General features: G+C 36.3%; 1 protein-coding gene across 2 annotated transcripts in view; it reads left to right on the top strand.

Moving 5' to 3' along the window:
- The window catches only part of LOC149556330 (uncharacterized), a 220752-nt gene that overhangs the window by 83175 nt on the left and 113298 nt on the right, over positions 1-24279 (top strand). For both annotated transcript variants that reach the window (XM_089830591.1, XM_089830590.1), the window contains exons 6-9: positions 22898-22948; positions 23068-23211; positions 23325-23447; positions 23590-23667. In XM_089830591.1, coding sequence (XP_089686717.1) covers positions 22898-22948; positions 23068-23211; positions 23325-23447; positions 23590-23667 — 396 coding nt within the window. The remainder of the gene's footprint in view (positions 1-22897; positions 22949-23067; positions 23212-23324; positions 23448-23589; positions 23668-24279) is intronic.

Below are 24279 nucleotides of genomic sequence, written 5' to 3'. Positions count from 1 at the left end.
AGATCGCTGACTTAGGATTAATAATAATATGGTTAGTGCCAAGGGTTATGTCTCTTGAGGGACATACCCTTTAGAAAGGGTATATATATATATAGGTTGTAAATGCAGTTTAGAGGATGTACAGTTACAGCAGTCTGCTCCTCTAAGCATTGTACATCCTGCAATTTATATCTGAGTTTCTCCATTACAATAAAAGGTTAAATATTCAGTATTGGATCTGCATTGGTTTAAAAGTCTGATTAAAACAAGGGATTTAACAGAAACTTAACATAGTATCAGAGCCATGTTCCTTCAGATTAGTATTACAAACTAGAAGGTAGATCTGAAGAAATAAGTCTGAGAAGGAAATCATTGTCTAAGTATTACGTCATTTGTGCATGGCTCTGGATATTTAGGGAATATTAGAGTTACAAGTTACGCACAACGACACAAATATCAGACCTTAGTATGAGAAATATTTAATATTGCTGGTCCATTTTCACAGGCAGTGTAAATTGTGGTATTTTAGGATAGCCTCTTTGCATACAGATATAATAAAAGAAAAATGAGTTATTTATTTAATTCTCAACACTTCATAGAGCCCGTCTGGTGAATTCGCAGTTGGAAGGGTCGAGTAGCAGTTGAAAGAATCGAATCACATTCTGTGTATTTGGGCAAGATTATTACCACCCTATGAAGAGCTTCTGCAAACGAAACTGGCCAAGAGTACAATTGGCAGAAGCCTTAACCGTTACCAAAGAAGTCATTTCTGTATAATTTGTGAACAGTCGCAAAAATCATTCGGAGTGAGTCATCAGATAAATACACCGATCTTAGATGGGCAAGACAATGATTTACGGGAAGAACATTTAAGCAGAACTTACCGTTGATAGAGCAATTGAAGTCACAACAGGAAGTCATTATCGTAACAAGATTTGATGTCTGCCAGTTTCACTCCTGTTATGTGACTGGTATTATCGAGAGTTGAACTTGCGGATTGCAGATGGGTGTACGCTGACATACAAAATGAGGATATTGTCAAATGATTTTTTTTAAAGCTATTTGTGACATAACAGAGACTGTGATCTTTCCTCGTAGAATTTAGTGTGAATCTTCACCGAGTTTTTTTGTAGAGCAGAATTCAGTGTGAATCTTCATTGAGTTTTTCTGTAAAGCAGGTATGTCAAGGTGTATGCTGACATACAAAATGGGTGTACGCTTGTCTCAGAGGAAATATTAGAATTACAAGTTGAAGGCATACGGTGATTTGATATAGACCTTGTCATATTCAAAAAATATAATGAAATATTAAGTTGAGGACATTATTAATTATCCGTAAAAGAGTCAATTTTTGCCAAGGATGAGAATAATATTTCTGAAAGATGATATACTGATGTTGATGAATGGCCACGATTCTTTGTGGTAGGCTTCATTATATTTTTCTATATATTAGAAGGAATCTATATTGACATTTCAATATTAGCATAAAGCCAAGGAGCCTTATTTGAAATTGTGAAGTAAAAAGGGGAACTTATATATTCATTTGTCACAATAATTTTGAAAGGACATGTATTGTTGTTATTCGAAGTAATGCAAATAATTAATTGACGTACTGGGTTGATTGATGAATTTCATTCTGTGATCAGTAGTATATGGAATTGTGTGTCAGTTCCTGGAAATTGCTTACGTGCTCTTCGAGAAGGGGAGATGGCATCTAGTCAGAAAGTTTTCTTGGCACCCGACAAGACTTAGAATTAGAGAGAGTCTTATTTTTTTTTAATCATAAGATATGGAGACATTTGGAGAATTTACAGCAAGTAAGCCGAATGCCGGAAACTCCCATTCAAAATAAGTATGATCCACTATAAAAGGGAACCTTGGAATAAGAACAAATGATTCTATCATCTTAGACAAAGTTGATTATTTTGTTTGAGAGGGAGTTCATCATTGAAGATATCTCGATGAGATGCACATGGATAAAGATTACATCATGAGACTACAGATCATTAAGATAAACGTTTTACTCAAGGCATTTCTGATCTTCCCTCAAGTCCAAGAGGGAGTGTTAATGATTGTGGACTTAGAAAAGATGTATTCTATATAACCTTATGACTATTCAGATTATTAGTATTGGTTCTCTTAGAAAGGAGGGAATAAAGTGACATCATGCTGTGACACTAAGATCATGGATATTAGCATGGTATGCCTTCCTGACAAAAGGAGAAGCTAAATGATCTTCAATGGTGAATCTTGACTCAGAGGGAGTAGACCATGCTTTATTGATTCTCGAGTAATAAAGATTTTGTAGCAGAGAAATCATAAGTATCATCTTGTAAGAAGGTTATATGTCAGAGAGAGTACCTAGAAGATCAAGTTGACTCCCTAGGATCTGGGTTATACAAAATCAGACTGAGTGTACCATGTCAAGATGGTGTATACTCATAAAGTACAAAAGCTTTCATCAAGGTTATGATGGAAAGATAAGTATCTATTGCACTTGAGCTCTTCTTTTACCTTATGTGTATAATATCTTTCATTTGTATTTTCTTTTTAAGAAGAATATATGCCTTGATTTTATTTTTTTTCTGAAGAATGTTCTTGTAGGAAAGAATTTTTGGATTCAGAGGGACTCTGACATCTCATCAAGGCAACCTTGAATAAGGGGCTCGAAAGATTTGATATCGAGTCAGAGTCTGGAAAATCTAAAGTGACCAACCATCTGATGGGCCTACCTTTATAAACATCATGGTGTGGAAGCATTTCTCAGCAAACAGTCTTGCAACATCAGTTTGCAGTAATAAAAAACAATCCTTCAGCACAAATTTGTAGTGATAGCAAATGATCTTATGGTGTTTCAAATCAGTAGAGAACTACTGGGAAATCTTGAATAGATTTCAGATTGTGTTGTGAAAGAGACATTTCGATGTTTATGAATCACAACTTGGATAAAGAGAGAATTTAATTATTCTCTAGACTTTATCCTTAAGTACTGGAAATTAGAAAGCGGGTATTGTTATCAAACCTCTTTGAGAGTGATCATCTCAGGAAAGATCCAGGTATGATTGAATTGTTTTGTATTCTTATGATAATTTATATTATTGTTAGGATATTGACTGTTATGGGGCTTCACCATCTATGTTTGTTATTTAAGAGGTGACGATCTCTGAAATAGTAAACACTTGTATAAAGACATTATAAGAGGTGACGATCTCTGAGATAATGTTTTGACTAGTAGAGAACTATTGGCAGATTTGGATGAATTTAATGATTCTCCGGATTTTATCCTATGTAAGCCATTGTACTAATGGATTGCTGGTAGAATCTGGATCTTGGACGAAATCAAGATCATGTTGTGACAGTCACATTTCTAAAACTCTAGACGTCACAACTCAGATAAAGGGAGAATTTAGTTATTCTCTAGTCTTTATCCTGAGTATTGCATTCTATGCAACACTGTTATCACAAGTTCAGGTAATACTTCATATCACAAGACTTGTCAAACACCCTATGTTACAAGACTAGGTGATTTGATAGTTTGTATAACGAACGATGCTTAGTGATTTGATCACAAGCTCTGGTGATAACTTATATTACAAGATTTGTAATATGATGTGTTTTCAAATATCATTTGTATTCTTATGATAATTTATATTATTGTCAGGATATTGACTATTATGGGGCTTCACCATTTGTGTTTGTTATTTAAGAGGTGACGATCTCTGAAATAATGAACACTTGTATAAAGACATTATAAGAGGTGACGATCTTTGAGATAATGTTCTGACTAGTAGAGAACTACTGACAGATTTGGATGAATTTAATGATTCTCTGGATTTTATCCTGTGTAAGGCATTCTAGTAATGGATTGCTGGTAGAATCTAGATCTTGGACGAAATCAAGATCATGTTGTGATAGTGACATTTCTAAAACTCTAGACGTCACAACTCGGGTAAAGGGAGAATTTAGTTATTCTCTAGTCTTTATCCTGAGTATTGCATTCTATGCAACACTGTTATCACAAGTTCAGGTAATACTTCATATCACAAGCCTTGTCAAACACCCTGTGTTACAAGACTAGGTGATTTGATAGTTTGTATAACGAACGATGCTTAGTGATTTGATCACAAGCTCCGGTGATAACTTATATTACAAGATTTGTAATATGATGTGTTTTCAGGTATCATTTGTATAATGATACGTCATTCTTGAAATTTAGAAAGGTACGGAGTGTTAATTCCTTGTAACTTTGACAAGACAAGTGTTCTGATTTTCAGATCAGTCTGATTTGGATGCATGAGTTCCCTTAAAGTATTGGTCAATAAAACATATTCTTCCCTCTAGACAAATCGGCATCTTCCTTGTGGCTTTTATAAGCCTTTTTATTTACTAGTGTGGTTAGTTACTAACCATTAGTAACTCTTGGAATGGGCACCAATCTTGAGGAAACAATTGTGTTGTTAATTAGGCTGACCTAGAGAGGGAAATGTCCATTCAATGAACATACCCCTTGAGTTAGGTATAAGGGAGGGCTAGATCTAGATGAGTTTTAGATCATATTGTGATGTTGACATTGCTCATGGGTCACAAATTGGATAAAGGAAGAATCTTAGTATTCTCCAGGTTTATCCTGTATTCTGGTAGATCTTAAACTTAGGATCTCGTTGTGATATAGAAATACCAGTTTCTATGAGTCACAACCTGTGTCTAATCACTAGTAGCAGTGATTTGTCATATCACAGGTTTAGTAATATGACTTTGTATCATGTGTTCTATGATACCACATACTAAGAAGAGACAGATAGATATAGAGTATTAATTCTTGCTTATACATTTGTATTGGTGTTGCTAGATATAATATCTCTCTGTAGGATTATCAGGTCAAGAGGGAGTGTTAAGAATATAACCAAGATAAACCTACAGGGACAGTACAGACCATACTGTCTCTTAATATATATATCTCTAATGATTGGCATTTAATTTATATATATATTTCTCCTAGAGGTGCCGGCAAGTTCTAGGATGATTCCTTGTTTGGTGTTTGACTAAACTAACAATTATTTAGTCATGACTAATCTGTATCTGCTAGATTGCTGACTTAGGATTAATAATAATATGGTTAGTGCCAAGGGTTATGTCTCTTGAGGGACATACCCTTTAGAAAGGGTATATATATAGGTTGTAAATGCAGTTTAGAGGACGTACAGTTACAGCAGTCTGCTCCTCTAAGCATTGTACATCCTGCAATTTATATCTGAGTTTCTCCATTACAATAAAAGGTTAAATATTCAGTATTGGATCTGCATTGGTTTAAAAGTCTGATTAAAACAAAGGATTTAACAGAAACTTAACAGTTTCAAATCAGAGGAAAGAATGGTAAATGGGATAGTCATTTATGTGAGCAGAGTTCTGATTTGCTCAGAATGGCCTTTCAACAAAAGAAAAGATGAAGTAGGGTATCCTTTGTATTAGTAAATGCCCCAGGCTTTGAGGACCAATAGGATTGTTTCAACGGCAAACAGAAGCTGTGGAAGAAAGAAAACCATGGTAGCTTTAATAGGTACTTTAGTACTAATTCGTAGAGCTGTGATCTGTACAGAAAGGCCTTCTAGAGTCTTTTAGATCTTCATGATAGTGGTCATCCTAGGCTTAAAACCAGTACAACACCATGATCGAATTAGAAAAAGAATTGTCCAAGGGCCAATAATCACTTAGTAGATTGTTCATTATGTGCACTAAACACCAGTGAAACGTCTCCTGTTTGCTGATTTTCATAGCCCAATAAGTACACACAGTATTATTAAATCTTCGAATATGGCTGGTCAAGTGCTTAGCCAATACATGCATTTAACAATTGAAAACCTGTTATATTACAGTGTGGCTTTTTGCACGGCTTTACAGTTGAGTGAAGGTGGTTAGAAGTGGCAGGGAATTATAAAAACATTCTTTTGAACAAAAGGGATAGTGTGGATGAATCGCACCCTAGTACAACTACTGAGAACACCCACGTGTTTCAACTGTGAAAATTTTAATCCAGTAACTAAGAAATTCCTATTTGTGGTTTTTTGAACACGATTCTTATGATATTCAGTAACTTGGAGAGCTTGCAAACTTATTTGAACATTTTGGTTGTTTAAGTGGAAAGAAAACATAGGTGCCATGACACTGAATATAAGAGTGAAAGTTCTGGAACTTCCCCAATGAATACAAGTTTCTGATTTTATAGATGAAAGGAATTTTATTAATTCTACCAGTAAGCAAAACAGAAAATTCACACATTTATACTAGCGACAATTAGTTTAGAGAAAACCCTCAGATCAAGTCCAAGCAAATGGCAAGATGGTGAAGTAACTTTAAATAAGAGGACATTGGTCAAGAGCTGATGAAAGCCTATGTCAAAGGCTTGGTCGTTAGATGATAGATCCTTGTAATCAGATATGAGAGCAAAGGGCCTAGCAGCACTGTATGGAATGGAGGGGTTGGTAGCAATATCTTTCATTATGAAAGGGCAGATGTAGGCTGGATAATATTCATAGAGAAATGCCTAGGAATGAGAGGACTTGGGTGTAGACCTTAAGAGGGAAAAAATGGTCCCTCTGTCATTTGTCTAATGTGCCTAAGTTGACTACACTCCATAGATGAGGGGAGGCTAGTGATATGTGTTTTTCTTCATGGTATGGATTGTGAATGAAGAGAAGTAGAGTGTGCTTGAAAATGAGTAAAGGTAAACTTTTGACAACATTTCAGTCCTCTAATTGACTGTCAGTTGATATTTTGGTAGTATAGTAACATAAATTTAGTGCTCCACAAAGATGCACTCTCAGGGTTTCAGATGACGTATTTGACATCTTAAGGACTTGGGGACTTGGAAGAAATGCCCTCTTAATAGAGAATGGACATCCTTCATCATTTGATGCATAAATAAGAAAAATGTTTCTAGAAGTTTCTAAATAGGTTAAAGGAAGAAAACTGCCAATGCAAACTGAGTACAATATATATTTTTACTTTTTTAAAATTTCAGCTGCTTCTAGTTTGTTCAAGTTATTTTAATAGCCACGCTTAGACCATCCTAAAAATTTAGGAATGTTATTTGACATCCTGAAAAGTTTGTCCCTAGATTTCCATGTCCCAAGAGAGCTTCTTATTTTCTCTTTGGTTTCTATCTATCACTTCTTGTAGGGTGTTTTTTCTATCTATCACTTCTGTTAGATGCATCTTTCTTTTGGGCTGGATACATTTTGCATATTGGCGACGTGGCATAGATGTTGAGGCTATCATTTTAATCCATTAAAGCTACATTTAAGGGGGGTGTTGGTGTGGTTATTTGCATAGTTGCACTTCAAGTTATATTCATCTTGCTTAGGTGGATATTATGCAAGATTATTCATGAATATTATGTCCTCAAATCTATTTGGCTACTTTTGAATGGAAGAAACCTCTTGTTGCTAAGTGGGACGAGTTGAAAGAGTTATGTGAAAGTTTCTATTTGATTGGGCATAAAACTTATAAAAAAAGTTGGTTGCATTTCTAGCAAGGTCATTCACAAAATGTGTATGACTAAGGTAAATTGTGTTACAAAGATTAGAAATGGAAAATGAGGAGATATGACAAAATACCTCACAAGTATATGCACTCACATGTAGGGATGGTATTTCACCACTAAACCAAAGAGCTTGGATGAGGGATGTGCCCAAGTCATATAAGGTAGATGAAGAAAAGAAGAAAGGGGGAGAATCTTTAAAATAAGGATAACGCACCAAGCAGCTCAAGAAATAAAAATGCTTAAATAATTGTAATTAGAAAGGTAAGAAGACTACTACTATTAAACACCAATGCAAGGACATGTCCATGAAAGGCTCAAGGGTTTGGATCCAAAAAAACCTTGAGGAAGACCTTAGAGTTTGGTCTCAAAGCAACCTTTTGTATCTTAGCATTCCCTTTAAGCCAGAGTTATAATCGGAATAGCATTAATATTCCTAGCTTGCCATAGTTTACTGTTGATTTAATTAAATTATTAAGTTAAATAGAATACAATAGTAATGAATTTATTCATATACAAGCAAACGACTCACAAGGAGTCATTACAACAACAGTCTCTTGGAAGTTGTTGGTTTCCCTAAATTGATTCATTGTTGAGAATTCCTTTCTGCCTATGTGAATCATTACCACCCTGAGTCTAATGAAATCCAAGCTTTTGATGGCATGGTTATTGTCAAAATTGATTATGAAATTGTAGCTCCTGCCCTAAGATTACCAGAGTGGGAGGTATTTGTGAAGTATCTATTGATGAAGCCTAGGAGCACATTTAAGAAAATGAAAATTGGTGTTTGAATAGAGTTGCTATAACCTAAAGCACAAAGGGCAATCTCAACTTCCCCCATTTCTAAAAAAATAGCTCTTTGTTAAAGAAATTGAGGATGCTATTGTTTGTTACACCGTCTAGTTGGTTGCCAGACAGCTGAAGAATTTCTTGGCTAGAGTACAAATATCTCATTATTATCTTTAGTGATAATCAATATATAGACTAGGGGGATAATCAGCCTACAATTGCATGAGCAATTGACCTGTTTGAGGTTGACTAGTACTTTCTACATGTGTTCTTTTTTGACCTACGTAATGGTGGTAACCCAAGCTACTTGGTTAGGTCTCAAAAACATGGATTCTCTAACTCTGAACCTGCTGGTTTTCGAGACTTTCCCTCAATTGTAGATGCAGGTTAGAATAGATGAATTTTTTGATGTTAACGATTCTTTCCTGTCAACAGTGATTAAAAAAATTGAGGGGTCAAGTGAGAGGATGATCTCTCTCTTGTAGTTACTGACCTTATCATGTGCTATGTTAGCTTTTTCATCCAATTTGATAGTTTCTCTTATTTTAGGATCCAGGTATGCTTTTAATTATTTCATACTCCTAGAGATTTGTAGATGAATGAAAGAAGTCAATGCCAAGTGTGTTGACAAGATGAAGAAAAAGCGCAATCTTTCCCTGTATCCCTATCTCTTTTTTCTTTTAAGAGTTTTGATGTTGCCACCACTATGGGAAAACTTCTTTCTCAGTACAAATTTCAATCTATGCCCTTGAGGGTCCCCTTTGATAGTAAAAATTATGTGCATAATATGTTCCATGGAGATAAATCTTGCATCAATCCTATATCAAATATTATTGGGTAGACTATGCAAATATGAGAGATGGACAAAAAAGAGAGATTGTATGTGAAATATCCCTTTCCGGATATTTTATTAAAAACTTTTGATATAAACGTGTAGATTTGAAACGAAACAGTAAACCAGTATTCGATATAAATTCCAGAACTTTAATTGATTTGCAACCTGCAGATTTGCATACAAGAAAACTTAGAAAAGTTTGTTTTATTCCTCCAATATTCAAAAACACATACATAAACTAGGAATTAACACAACAATCCACCAAAAACGTTACTATATTATATAACAGCAATACAATAACATGCAACAATCCAAGTAATCCAATCTTATAAACAGAAATAACAGTCAGATTGGCAAATGTAGATAAAACTTGTAAGAAGGCTAGGTTTGCGTCCAACCTCCAAGCTTTTTCAAGGGTTTGCGTCCTTGAAGAGAACCAACAACTGTTTCCAGTGCCCAAATTAATATTTGTGTTTAAATATTATATCTTCATAACTTCCCATGTGGAGCTTGTTGTACCTTTATCACTTTTCCCAATGTGATGCACACTCTTTTAAGCAATGTGGGATAAAACATCTTATTTGTCCTTTAGTCACTTAAGTGAACATAGTACTTTTTTTTTGAAAATAAAGTGACAAGTTAAATGGACTTTAATAGTCACTTAGTCAGTAAACCATATAATCATTAGGCATTAAAATAACTGACCAAATGAACTTGGATAAGCACATGCAATAGTTCGTTGGAAAGCTCTCGGCGAGATGCTTCCAAAGCAACACTGAGATATCAAGAATATTGAGCTCTGTTTAGTTACTAAAAATAGTAAGCATCCAATCAACCTGCCAAAACTGCTCTGATGGGTCTTGAACTAGAAATGTCTAGGCCAAATCTTGAACTGAACCTCGAAAAGAACCTTTTCGCCCCTGAAACCTAGGCGAAGTGAGCTAGCAACATAGAATTATAATGTCCCAGAAAAAGGGGACATTACAAAGCCTCCCTTCTCAAAGATTGCTTGCCCTCAAGCAATCCGCTCATAACTGTAGAAACCAAATGTCAGGATCCCATACTCGCCTCGAGAATGAGGTTCTACTCCTCAGCCAATGTACCCCGGCATGCATCTTCCCAAACTTAGAATGGTGAAATAGTACAATAGGAATCAATGTGCCAAATAACTGAATGCTAGGATCCCAAGTCTCACCATAAAGGGACACCAACTGCGGTGTGCTGCTGCCCTGTGTGCCAGTACCCTCAGTCAGAATGAATGCCTCACTCCATGAGTGACCTGGCGAGCCTCTACTGTCAAGTGAGGATGGGAGCTCAACAATATACCAATATCCACCCCAAGATGATAACAACCAAACTCTCCACCTAGCTCCCCAATAAAAGGTAATACATAGGGATGCTCCATGTGGATCCCAAGTGAGAACTCGTGCGCTGTTTGAGATACCACTGACTAGCTCCTGTAATATCTGTACCACTGTACCACCATACCACTCTTGCAATATCTATACCAATGACAATGATAGATTTGGCCAATTTGACTCCACCATTATATCATCCTGGTGAAAATAGAGTAATCCTAATCTTTGGAACTCTGATGTGTCAGAAGGCTGAAACACACAGATCATAATCATGTGACCGTGTAACAACACAACATAATCCACCAGACGTAAGATACTATTAACACTTGGATCCCCGATCAACCAGTCAACATGATCCTGGATAAGAGAAAGGGTGGTTGGTGAATCACCAACATCATGAATGCTAGCCCTGTCATCAATACACTGCTAGATAAAAAATGTAGACACCTCATGTGGAATTTAGGGTAGTGTATGTTCTCCCCACTCATCTGCAAATAACTCATTGATCCCTGATGGCGAGATAGAATCAGTGAATATACTACTAACATACATCGGCAAATCACTAATAGCTGGAATATACCAACAAGGAAAATCACCAATCAACAAGTAGGCCGTGGCCATCTCATAAGCGCTGGGTGATAAATCTCTGGGTAAGCTGAAAAATCCCTCAAAACATGCTAAGGATAAGTTTGAACTTTCGACTCCACCATATAAGTATCCATGCTTATGTCAAAGTCTTTGTAAAAGGAAGGTTCACCATTAATTGAAATCTTCGAATTATCCTCACCTGTTGGATCACTAACCACGTGCTCATATGAAGATGTACAACTGCTGTCATAAAAATTAGAATTTCTAGACTCATCAATTTGCTCATCCATAGAATTTTTCTTATCGTAGAAAGTTTTAGACGAGGGACATGTGATTGAATTACATTGTTTGCTTTCACATCTACCCACTTTATGAATTTCTTTAATGATTTGCGTGATTTCTTGTGCCCTTGAACTACGGTTATCTTCTTCATGAGTGGCTGCCCCACTCGTTTGATTTTCAGCTTTGTGGATGGAGTAATGTGTTAAGCTCAATTGAAGGTATAGCTCATCTATCTCACTCTCCTTGTCCTTCCCAAATTTTATTGCTAGATCTCTATCCATTAATAGTTGCAAGTACTCATATTTTATCATTTTCAAGGTTTCAAAAATAGTATGTAAAAGAGGACTTGTGACACAACATACATTTCCATGTCTCTCCTCTATCACAATCTTCCGCATGAGATCCTCAATCAGTTTGGAAGAATCATCTATCCTTGTCAACATTTGGACAATCTTGTCTTCTTTGACCAAAAGCATATCCAATAAGTCAAGGAGCGATAATGGTTTTTGACCATCTCCTTCGAACACAAGTGGGCTACTCTCCATAGAATTTTCTGATTTTTCATCACCTAAGGGAACAACTTTTTCAGATATGTCGTCTAACTCAATGTGTGCTAGATCATCTATCCTGCCAACATTGTGGTCCATTTGCTTCTCCTCAAAATTTGACATAATTTCCAGCCTAGTATCACAATAAAATTTATCTAAGTTAATTTCCATGTCACCAAATAAGATGCTGGTGTTTTCCATGTCTAAACAAGATGGGGAGTTGCCAACGTTGGCGCTTTGGTCAACTCTTTTACATGGGCCATCAACATGCTCATCAGAATGACTAGTGTAAACAGCTCCATAAGATACTTTTGTCTCCCAATTACCTGTTAGTAAACTTTTGCCATTATTAGTATTTTGCATATTATCATGCAAAGGTTGCTCTTCTTTTTCAGTGCTGCTATCCATTTGATTGATATTTTCCCTATGCAAATTTCTGAATATGTCCTTTGCAAGGAGATCTTGAGCCAAATCATAGCATTTGTTTCTTATCATAACCGTCTTGTTTTGCAGTTCTAGTTGAAAGTCCACATAATTAATGAAAGGAAATTCTTTTTGAAGCTTTGATGGGAATTTGTTATAATCATCGTACAGTCTCCTTAGTTCAATTTTAATATCGAGTTGGAAGTCTCGTCTCACTTCCTCTGCCATGTAGCTTTTCAAGTGCCTGAGTTGGACCCAATCCTGTTTCATATCATCTATCAATCATTTATTGAGCCAACTTCTTTAAATAAATGAATGAAACAAGCTCCTCTTTTCCTACTCATTTACTTTCTTGAAATTGCTGCTCAAACTGTTCATTTTGGGCTTGCAACTTCAAAGGAATGCCACAATTAAATCAGAGGACTGCCTTGATGCTTTATTTCTGCTTACCCACTATGATGTGCAATTCTTTGTGCATGAGCTCTCTGACAACTGGAATTCCAGTGAGTTAGTTGTGTTCCTTTGACTATCCTTGCTGCTCCAACATGAATGATTTTTTTCTGTTTCTCCTTTGGCTTTTGTACCATTTTATTGTTTCCCTCACATGATGCCCTTACCATGATATCTTCCAATAAAACTGTACAGTTGGCAAATTAATAAAATAATGGTGCCCCAAAAAGCATATTAGAAATCAAAACACAATTATTAACCAGAAACTGCTAGCAGGGAATGGTACAATCATCAAGAGGTGTTCAACGTGTTTTGGATGATGGTATGATTAGCAAAATCACCTTTTCAAATTGCCTCAAACACACAACATCAAAATCTCTATATTCTGAAAGTAATCACATCAAAAGATTTGCAACTAGAATGCCTTAGAATAATCCATTGTTTAGGGTTCCCCTAACATTGCAGCAGGTTTCCTATTTTTTGTAGGGTGGAGGAATGTTTATTTTATGATTTTTACAAAATTTATGTTATTGCCCGAGCCCTTGTTGAACCAACCACCAATCTTTATATCAAAGTTCCATATTTATGTATCCTCCTAGTGAAATTTAATTAAGTTTGGAGCTGTTTGGTGAAGGCATATCAGCATATGTTCATTGTTGGTTTGTTTATGTGAGTCCACATAACTTTCTTGAAGTGGGTAAGCTCCTCTTGCTAGATGTCCATTTTCAAGCATGTTCAAAAACAATGAGGAAAGTTTTCATAATTTGGTGATTGTTCAACTCTATCTAGATTTATGATTAGCCCAATTATGAAGAAGCTTATCAAGATCTACATTTACACAGATTTGCACAGTTTATAATTTCTACATTTTTACTTCTCGGAAGGCATGAAACAAACTCCTGGTAGGAGCTAACATACAATAACAATGCAAGAACTGCCACAATAGATGCATCACTGAGAAAGTTGTAGTAAGCTGCAAGAAGGAATAATGATACTGTAATTCCACTAATGCCTCCAATCAGCAGAGGTCTTCTACCAAGTTGGTCAACTTTTCAGACAGAAACTCCAGTCATCAACAACCACGTTTAGGAGAGTGCCTTAAAGTGTTTTGGTCTGCTCCACATATACAACCCGTATGACCTTCTGGTTCCTTTCCAAACTACTGCTGATTGCAATATGGAGTCGCAACCTACGCTGAGGAAAGAATGGCTCCAACCTATGAAGAGGATGACACCACTGCCCCGTCTACAGGTTTCGTGGTTATGGCCCGAACTCACCTCATGATACTCAAACAAAGCCGTTATTAGTGGACACGTCTATCGTATCCAACTGGCAATGACCGCTCATACACTTCCCTGAAAACTGACGTGCTTGCCTTGGATTTACGTGACCCCTCACTGAATACACTCCACCCGTGATTGCGATCTGCCCATACAATACCCGTAGAAGGTATGTAATCTTTCAGAAATGTTAACTGCTACCACCTATGGCATTAAGTCTGATATACTCTTAATGCTTTATTATATTCAACTGGTAGAGTGAATACTGGGTCGGCTTTCCCTATAATTGGTTCCGACTGTGCCTTTCGTGACTTTCCAATCTTTTGCCGCACACAGGTTAGACTAGCTAACGACCCAATAATGTTTGCAGAAATATTCTACTACCGGCAACAATCTTCGACTCCTATCAGCACAATGCCACCCTGCAACACTTCCAACTCCCCGTACTTATTGTTTTGACATGCCGCGGGTCCTCTATCACTGTGTTCATACGCAGTCTGAAAGGAGTAACCGGCTGACAACTAGTTCTGCCGTATTCCAGAATTCTATTCTCGTGCTAAAATAATGTATAGTATAAATTCTGACTCAAAGGATGTTGCTCACGTGTGTCTTACCTCTACTTAGTATGGAGAGCCTCCTTGTTTGATCTGCTGATATTCCTTGTTAAAATCTCATGCCTTCCAAACCGGATAGAAATTACTTCTGATGTTGCAATCTCTATTAAATTTGTTACTAGGAAATCACACAGGCTGGCAGGAAGACCAGCTCTGATACCACTGAAATATCCCTTTCCGGATATTTTACTTAAAACCTTTGATATAAACGTGCAGATTTGAAATGAAACAGTAAATCAATATTTGATATAAATTCCAGAACTTAAATTGATTTGCAACCCACAGATTTGCATGCAAGAAAACTTAGAAAAGTTTGTTTTATTCCTCCAATATTCAAAAGTACATACATAAACTAGGAATTAACACAACAATCCGCCAAACATGTTACTGTATTATATAACAGCAATACAATAACATGAAACAATCCAAGTAATCCATCTTATAAACAGAAATAGCAGTCAGATTGGCATATGTAGATAAAACCTGTAAGAAGGCTAGGTTTGCATCCAACCTCCAAGCTTCTTCAAGGGTTTGCATCCTCGAAGAGATAACCAACAACTGTTTCCAGTTCTTAGATTAAAATTGGTGTTTAAATATTATATCTTCATAATTTCCCATGTGGAGCTTGTACCTTTATCACTTTTCCCAATGTGATGCATGCTCTTATAAGCAATGTGGGATAAAGCACCTTTTTTGTCCTTTAGTGACTTAAGTGAACTTAGTACTTTTTTTTTTTGAAAATAAAGTGACAAGTTAAATGAACTTTAATAGTCACTTAGTCAGTAAACCATATAATCATCAGGCATTAAACTAATTGACCAAACGAACTCAGATAAGCACGTGCAATAGCTCGTTGGAAAGCTCTCAGCGAGACACTTCCAAAGCAACACTGAAATGTCAAGAATACTGAGCTTTGTTTACTTACTAAAAATATTAAGCATCCAGACAACTTGCCAAAACTGCTCTGATGGGTCTGAAACTAGAATGTCTAGGCTAAATCTCGAACTGAACACTGAAAAGAACTTTTTCGCCCCCGAAACCTAGACGAAGTGAGTTGGCAACACAAAATTTTAATGTCCCAGAAAAAGGGGATATCACAGTATGATGATGACCTTAGAATTGGTCAAGAGTTTAGAGTTATCATTTCTCATAGTGGATTAATTGGTTGATGATGGTTTAGATTTGATTGAAGGGGTTTACCATAATGTTTGTCTATCCATGATGCAATTGTTAACTTGGAATAATAGGGAAGCTGCAAAGGTGGAAAAGAAAATTGCATATGTGGTGGAAAGAACCAAGAATTGGATTGAGAAGAAAATTAGAGAGTGTGATGGTTCTTCAACTTATAAGGATGCTATAGGTACTAAACAAAGTGGATCCTAAAGTCTGAACCCTATTGATACTCCTACCTCTCCAGTGTTTGCGCCCTTCGAAGAAGCTTCCTAGTTGGGTGGTGGTGGTGAGGAACCAAAGAAGTAGGTAAAATTGAAGTCAAAATGTGAGGTGAGCACCTTGTCCTTTTTTCTGAAGAGATGTATTGGTGAAAAGGCCCTCCCTTGCCTAATTTTCCCTATACCGATAGTGGTAACTCAAGAGAGTGATACTCTCACCTTCCACCAAATTGGTGGAAATGATATTGCCAATTCCATCTTTGATAATACTGAATTTGATGTTCTTAGTGGCCGTCACCTCAGTCAATTTAATTTTTTCCCATTGGGTAATGCCATTACGAATGTTACTGATTCCATGACATCACCAATTCCCTTGGGTCAAGGAAGCCGTTGAAGAGAAGAAAAGGTATAGGCCTATGATTCAAATAGAGGTAGACCTTGTCACCAAATTGTCACAACCATAGGGAAGCCATAAACGAAAGAGGGCTGGAAGGATGCCCAGGGTAGTAATAGATCTGGTCAGCTGAAGATTTCTAGAGATTGCAGATCCCTTTGGTGAGAAGAATGAACACAAAGTTATAGATAGAGATTTTACCTTGAGCAGAATTGACGTTGTGTAAGAGCCCTAGTGGATAACACTACTGCAATGCTGGATGGAGTGTTTTGGTGTTTGCAATTTGTTTTGGTTTTTTTGAAATATATAATTTTTTTGGTATTTTCAAATACATATAAAATGCTGAAATGAACAATCAGAGAGAACTACCTCTAATGCCAATAGAAAACTAGGAAATCGCAATTTTATTACTTGCAATGTTATTGCAAATAATCCTCTTCTAATTCATGAAATATAATAGGAACTTGTATATGAATTGCATCCAATTTAGTTGTAGACGGCCCAAGGAAATGCATCGCCAAACTTGGTGTAGAAAAGATCAAGGAGATGACATTATTTTGCAACAATATTTGGTCACCTCAGAGGTCAATAAATACCACAAATTGCAACGCAGCTTCTTGCATCCAAACGCTGCTATTCAAATTAGATAATCACAGCTTCAAGAACACCTAACAATGGCATCTGATAGCAGCAACCAAATATCTTAACTATTCTCCAAATTCTGGCCACTTATAATGTCTATATGTTTGCAGGCTGAAACACCAATATGCAGAAGCAAATCACCTTCAAAGTCACAGTAATGAAGGCAAGCCAAAATCATGCCTAACCTGAAATGAATCGCAACTCTTCTTAGTCACCAAAAAATGCCTAGCAATGGCATTCCCAATCAGCTACAGACTCACCCCAAGAAGAGGAAGTGGTTGGCGTCCAAAACTCAAATTAATATTCAGCAGAACTTAATAATTTTGGTATACAACAACACCAAAATTACCGTCAATACAATCAGATTTAATCACCAGATAATCAGAGCACAATTCACCACAATATTTCAGTGATTCAAGGTGGCAGCCCTTACAGCAAATTCACAAAATAAGGAAGTCAAAAAGCAAGATAACGGTTTTCTTTATCACAAAGCATTGCTTTTATAATAAATAAAGATGACTTCTTCAAGGCACCTTTCAATTAAATGCCTCTTTGCTTTATACTTAGGCACATGATTGAATAGTACAATTTATTAATTCCCTTTGGCTCGAAAAACCACCTTTTTAACCATATTATGATATTTTGACACACAAGGTCATTGTTTCTTGTGCCCAAGATTTATAACTTTTCAACCTCGTTCCAATGAGCTATGACACTAAGGTGGCCGATATACAATACCAACAAAAATTGCAACCTCAACATATTAAGTTAAATGACAATTATAATTCACCTGTCTTGTGAAAATGATTAAAGAATTATCAAGTTCGCATATGACAACACATGGGTGATCTTGATGAAGAAAGACAATGAATGAACTTGACAGGGTGACTTACTAAAAATAGATGCTCCTTCCAAGATTCTTGGAGCCCCAGAAACCAGAAATAAGAATTGAGAGCATCACACAACTCCTCTAACTCATTTGAGCTCATCATAACCATCTGTTACCCTACTATAAATAGTAAGTCCCTCAAAATAAAACCAATACTCACCATTAGCCATTGCAGAGTCTAATAACAATAAGCTCCTCTAAACACCAATATCAACCTACAAGGACCCAATGATAGACCGAATCCATCAAATCTACGACAACTCAAAAATGGGGACATTACACATTGGTCTGTCCACCTTGGAAGGAGACATTTACCATGTCACTACCTTTGGCAAAACTTTGACTCAAAGAATAAAAAGGAAGAACAAAGGAACTTGGAATTGGTGAGACAGGTAAACTCTCTTGTGATCACTAAGACGTTAGAGAAATGGAGAAGTGATCTGCAAGCCCTAAAAAGGGAACATGGGAATCTAATAGTTGTTTTCTTTGGACTCCAAGTTAATGCCAATATGCTGCTTGCAACTAGAATAGAGGAAGGGATACTAAGCTAGCTCGTTAGTTCTAAGTTTATGACATGGATATATGCGTTGCATTGGAAAGTTGTAGGTGATGAAGAATAAGAGAAATACATAAGTCAGGCCTTGACCCAATTGCAACTTGATATCGAGAACTTGTTATCTCGTTTAACGCAGCTAGAGATCAAAATATTCACAGAAGGGAATAAAAAAATGAGAAGCAGTGCCATGTTAATTCACCTATTTAGAGATAAGATATTGGAAGGTCTTTGAAAACAAAAGATGAATGAGGAGACAATAGATAATTTGTGGCTTTTAGCAGATAATATTCCTAGTTTTAAGGAAGAAGCACAATGACTTCAACTCAAAATTGTTGAGGCAGATGAAAAAATGACAAATCATATAGTAAAAGTAAGCATAATGGGTGAACCCCATTGAAGGGCATTGTTTGAGGTTGTCACTAAGTATAGGTTTTACCAAACAAGAGCACATGACAAGAAGCTCAAGCTCAGTCGAGGAATGTGGAAGGACATGTGACACATGTGAACCAAGAAATCAAAGCCCAAAGGATTGTGGAAAAGGAACCTGTGGTGATGCATTATGATGTGGAGCATCGTGGAACCAACCCTCAATGCCCAAATTAACCATGGGAAACAAAGTATCAACCCAAGTGAACTCTTATATCCAACATATTAGAGGCATAAACAATCTCCTTTCACAAATAGGATTGTAAAGTCCATTGCCAATGAAAGTTGTCTATGATCTTAAAGTGTCTAAACATAGTATACTTGGTATGACATGGATTTGGTGGATGTTGTTTTGGTAGATGATGATTACACTATTGAGTTGTTGATTGTAATAGTAACCTCGTGGTTTGTATGTAGAGAGATGCTAAGGACAACATAACAGGGCAATTGAGGAGATGACCCAATAATGGGTTCTTGCTAACAGAAAGGTAATTGATAAGTTGATACTGATGGTTATTGTTCATTTGATGATTGATAAAAGTTTGGTGTTTGCTACCCAAGGCCTTATAGGCCTAAGGTCTAATTTGGAATATGGACGAAAAGGTGAGTGCTCTCTTGAAATAAGTGAGTGGAATGATGTAATTAAGACTGATTGAATACTTTTAATGTCTTGATAAGGATAGTGATTGAGTGTAGTTGGTTTGAGGGTCTTAATGATGATTTGATGGAAATAGTTGTGATTGTAAAGGAGATTGTTTATGCCTGACATATGTTGGATAGAAGAGTTCAGTTGGGTTGATGCTTTGATTCCCATGATTGGGGATTGAGGATTTGTTCCATGATGCTCTACATCATAATCTATCACCACCGGTTCCTTTTCCTCAATCCTTTGGGCTTCACTTCCTTGATTCACATGTGCCACCTGTCCTTCCGCATTTGTAGGCTGAGCTTGAGCTTGTCCTATACTCTTGTTTGGTAAAGCCTATACTTAGTGACAATCATAGATAATGTCCTAGATTGGGGCTTACAAATTATGCTTACTTTCACCATATGATTTGCCATTTTTCATTCTTTCTCAGTAATATTGAGGTGATGTTCTTGTGCTTCTTTAAAACTAGCAGCCTTCCATGGTATCTGAATTGAGCTTGGATGCTTCCTTATATCTTGCAAATAAATGACATGTTATGTTCAAAAGACATGTCCCTTCCTTTATCGTACCTTTTCAAAGTATTATTGATTATAATTTATAAGAAAATCCAGTTACCAAGGAAAATTGTATCTCTTCATAGACTTCTGGCTGTTAAAGTTTGTTATCACAAGGTGAAGTACTCCCTTTAGATATCCCCTGAACAGCACCCTTTCCTTAGAGCAATTGTAACTTAACAAATCACACTTTTCTAGTCATAAAACAAATGGCACCCTAAACACCAAGAAATCCTCTTAATGAATAACATTCATTGGTTATGATAAGCACTGTTCGTAGGTGCTGCCTCTGGTCTTTGTTTGACTTGAACAGCAACCTATTGTTGTTTATTGCTTACTGTTTCTTTTCTTCACTGGTTTTTGCTTAATCGCTGCCAATATATAGTCTAAATTCTGACTCGTATTTCTTTATAGGAATTGCCATATATCAATAGCTTCTTTTGCTTGTTTCTTTGGTTGTTCTAAACAGCAAACAACTTAATATAGTAGCTGTCTGTAAACATACGAGTTGCTGTTCTTTGTATTAATTGCCATAGCTGTCTCATTTAAATCTCCATCAAGGAAATCACTGCTCTTTATGGGCTATACAGTCATTGCTTTGTCATTGTTAAGTCATATTGTCATTATTCTTCATTACAGTTTGTTAATTTTCCTTTTTACATATCAACAAACCCGCCTTTTAATCTCTACTTAATCGTTGTCCTATTGATGGGGAGCTTCTTTACTTTAGAGCTTTCTTGCTCTATCAAGGCTACTCCTAGCCTATTCAGGGTTACCATTCCAAACCCCAACCTAGAGGACTCCTTCCCAATCCCCTTTCACCAAGAAACTTACCCAACAATTCAAGTTTCCATCCTCTACCTTCAGTTCACCAACTATGCCCTATTTGACCTAGTTTGCCAAGGTTCCACCAAGAGCACCTAATAGGCTAAAATTAAGTTTGAACCATCATTATGAGCTTCTTGACACATTTCCCACCATTCTGCATCATTATTTTGAGTTTCACACACCCACAACTTCAAATTGCCCTGTTTTCCCTTGTAGCCCTAAGAACTCCTATTAGCCCTCCTAAAAACAAGGAACAAGCTATAACTCCCAAAAACTCTTAACAAGGCCACTTGGTGTCCTCAAGACTTTGTTTCCTAATGACATAAACTTGAAGATTTTTCAGGTCTTAGGCTCCTGAGATGATTGTACAGTACGGCTTCAGAAAACCCCTATTTCAAGGGTTTCAAAGGCAATGGCAATGATTCTTTCACCAATGATTTCAAACTCCACTTCCAGCCTCCTCCTCTGAGCTACAAACCCTTAACACCCTACTCCTTCATTGCCTAAACAAGATTGGCATGTGCCAATCCACTGTTATCACCAAATCTTCGGTTCAAGCTTTCAGTTCACCTTGCCAAGCCTTCACTGCTTGCCTAGGACTCACTTGAAAAATTAAGTTCTTGACTTGCACAGACCCCAGAATCACTATTTACATTATATACAAAGGCTATTGCTTGATTTTGAAGAGCCATGGTGTTTTGACCAAGGAAGTTCAAGCCATAGCCATTCTGGTGTTGGTAACACAAAATTGGACAACAAGAACACAAAATCTAATTAATTTTCTAAACCTTGTAAATTGAATGCTCTGAACCAAAACAACTATGCACAGATCCAACACATGATCCAAAGACACTACTCCATCAAAAACAGTAAGCTAACCAATCCAAAATCTCATTCAATCCTTCAAAACCACGTTTTCTGTCACACAAAACTCTCCTTCAGAATGTGCTGTCCGTACAACTCACCATCCAACCACTAGAAATGAGTTAGAAGGTGTTTAAGTAGGCTCCCTCCCCCATCTTGGCCCTTGGTTTGAGCCATAACTACCCATGTAGTTCGTTCTTCAAACTGTGCAAAAAGTTGCTATGTAATTTTGCAAAAATTGCAAAGTTGTCAATGCAAATTTTCGACAACTTTTGCAATTTTGCAAATTGAGCCTTCAAACTTGACCAGTTTGTTCTCAAACCTTATAAAATGAACCTACAACACCGAAGTGCCACTTTTTAACACATCTTGACCCCTTGTAGGCCTTTTTGCCACATTTTGCCTTATTGAGCAATTCTAAGCAATTTTTGCCTATTAGAACCTACTTGACAAGAATTTGACTCATATTCCAAATCCTACCTATTCAAACCTCTAAACTTAACTTGGGACTTTATTCCTAGTCCTTATTTCTTCAATGTTTGGTTAGACCATGTACAAACCAAAAATGCATTAGGGTTTCACCTTTACCCCTAGGTGCTCCTGCACCACACTTATTCTCTTTGTTTGACCTTATAATATCTCTGTCTACTAATACCAAGCACCACCATTTATCCTCTGCTATTATTAGTTAATGAAGTTGATGATATATTTCTTCCTAGCTTTCTTAAGTTGCTGCTTGTAATGCTATTGCTTCTTGGTTGCTGACTGAGGATAGTCGGCTCTCACAGTTCATGGAGACTGCTTAAATTTTATAACAATTCATTTTATTTATTTGAATATTTTAGTTTTATTTTTAATTTTTATTATAAATTCTAATCTAGGAAGGAGATATTGCATATATCTTATAAATCACAAATGAAAAAAACAATAATTTTGATAAATTTTAGTACTGTCAATGGTTTATGTGGTATGTTGTCTTATTCTGTTAATGATTCGTGGGCTGTGTAATTGTTTTTGCAAGATTCTGGAAGCACCACATGGTGATCTTCATACATGCTTAGACATGGCAAAGGTAAGATATAATGGTGGAGAACACTGAGAAATGGTATCTTAATTTTTGTCAGACTTTGCTTTATCGTGGTTTTCTTTTCTGGTTCCCATGATTGCTGATACACAAACCAAAATTGTCAGGTTGCAGATATAATTGCATTTGTAGCTTCGGCTGATGGTTATAGCAATGGAGTTGTGCACAATCGATATATTGATCTTATGGGAAGCCAATGCTTATCTATGCTTAGAGCTCTGGGTTTGCCCAGCACTATTGGCTTGATTACTGTAGGTCTATTTTGAAACTTATTTTCCAGATGTCATTACTTTTTTTTAAAAGTTAGTGTTTTGGGTATTAATAAGCAGTCAGACACTTTCTTAACCATCAGCATGTAATATAGGACTTACCAATGGATCAAAGGAAGAAACAGGATGCTAAAAAAGAATGCATTTCAAGTCTTACAAATGAATTTCCAGAAGACTGTAAAATCTTCCCTGCAGATATGAAGGATGACTTTCAAAAGGTGTACTTCTGCAATATCACATAGATTATCATATTATGTGTATATTATAGTTTTAAACTGGAAATCCTTTTTTTGTGGACCTTTGGCAATTCCTGGCATATCAAGCTATGCTTTCATTGTTTAGATATGGTTTTTTATGCAGTTAGTAAGACATTTGGGTGAACTGCGCTTGTCAGTACCTCAATGGAGGAATCAGCGGCCTTTTCTTATGGCTCAGCAGGTTTGGTCTTGATTGGTTCTTTTTTGTTTGAATGTTGATAATTGAAACTATAAAATCATCCACATTTAATTGATTCCAAGATTATGATCTTGTGTCCAAGTGAGCAATGGTTAAGTATATATTGGTGATGGGTTTTACAGTCTAAAGATTGAACACTATTTATCCAATTTTTTATTATAATAGACATAGTTTGCAAGCTTGGACATGGAGTTGTTAAGCCAAATATTTTCAATTCAGCAAATACTTGACAAAAACTTGCAAAACCTTGGCAACTTGGAAGCACTAAAAATTAAAATCTCTTAGAAGAACATTTTTGTTTTGTAAAATTCAATTGCCAAATGTACTAATTTGAAAATTGACATCACAAAATAGAAAAAGCACGGTGCTATAGCAAAAACATGTTAAAAACACTTTTAAACCAACATTTACCTGTATTGACGTTTTTTACCCATGTTTTTTGCGCCTATAAAAATGCACGAGTTAAACTTGTGAAAACTAGTCATCAAAAACAATAGAGTACTTGGCAACTTGGAGAGTACTCGCAAGCTATGGAAAATATGATAATAGATATTCTGCCGAGAGACATTGGAATATTGACAACTTCGTGAGTTT

Source organism: Cupressus sempervirens, chromosome 5 (genome assembly GCF_028749045.1).
Source record: "Cupressus sempervirens isolate cs-2001-9-10 chromosome 5, ASM2874904v1, whole genome shotgun sequence".
Lineage (NCBI taxonomy): Eukaryota > Viridiplantae > Streptophyta > Pinopsida > Cupressales > Cupressaceae > Cupressus > Cupressus sempervirens.
Note: the sequence above shows the minus strand (reverse complement) of the source record. Positions and strands in the feature narration are given on the sequence as shown.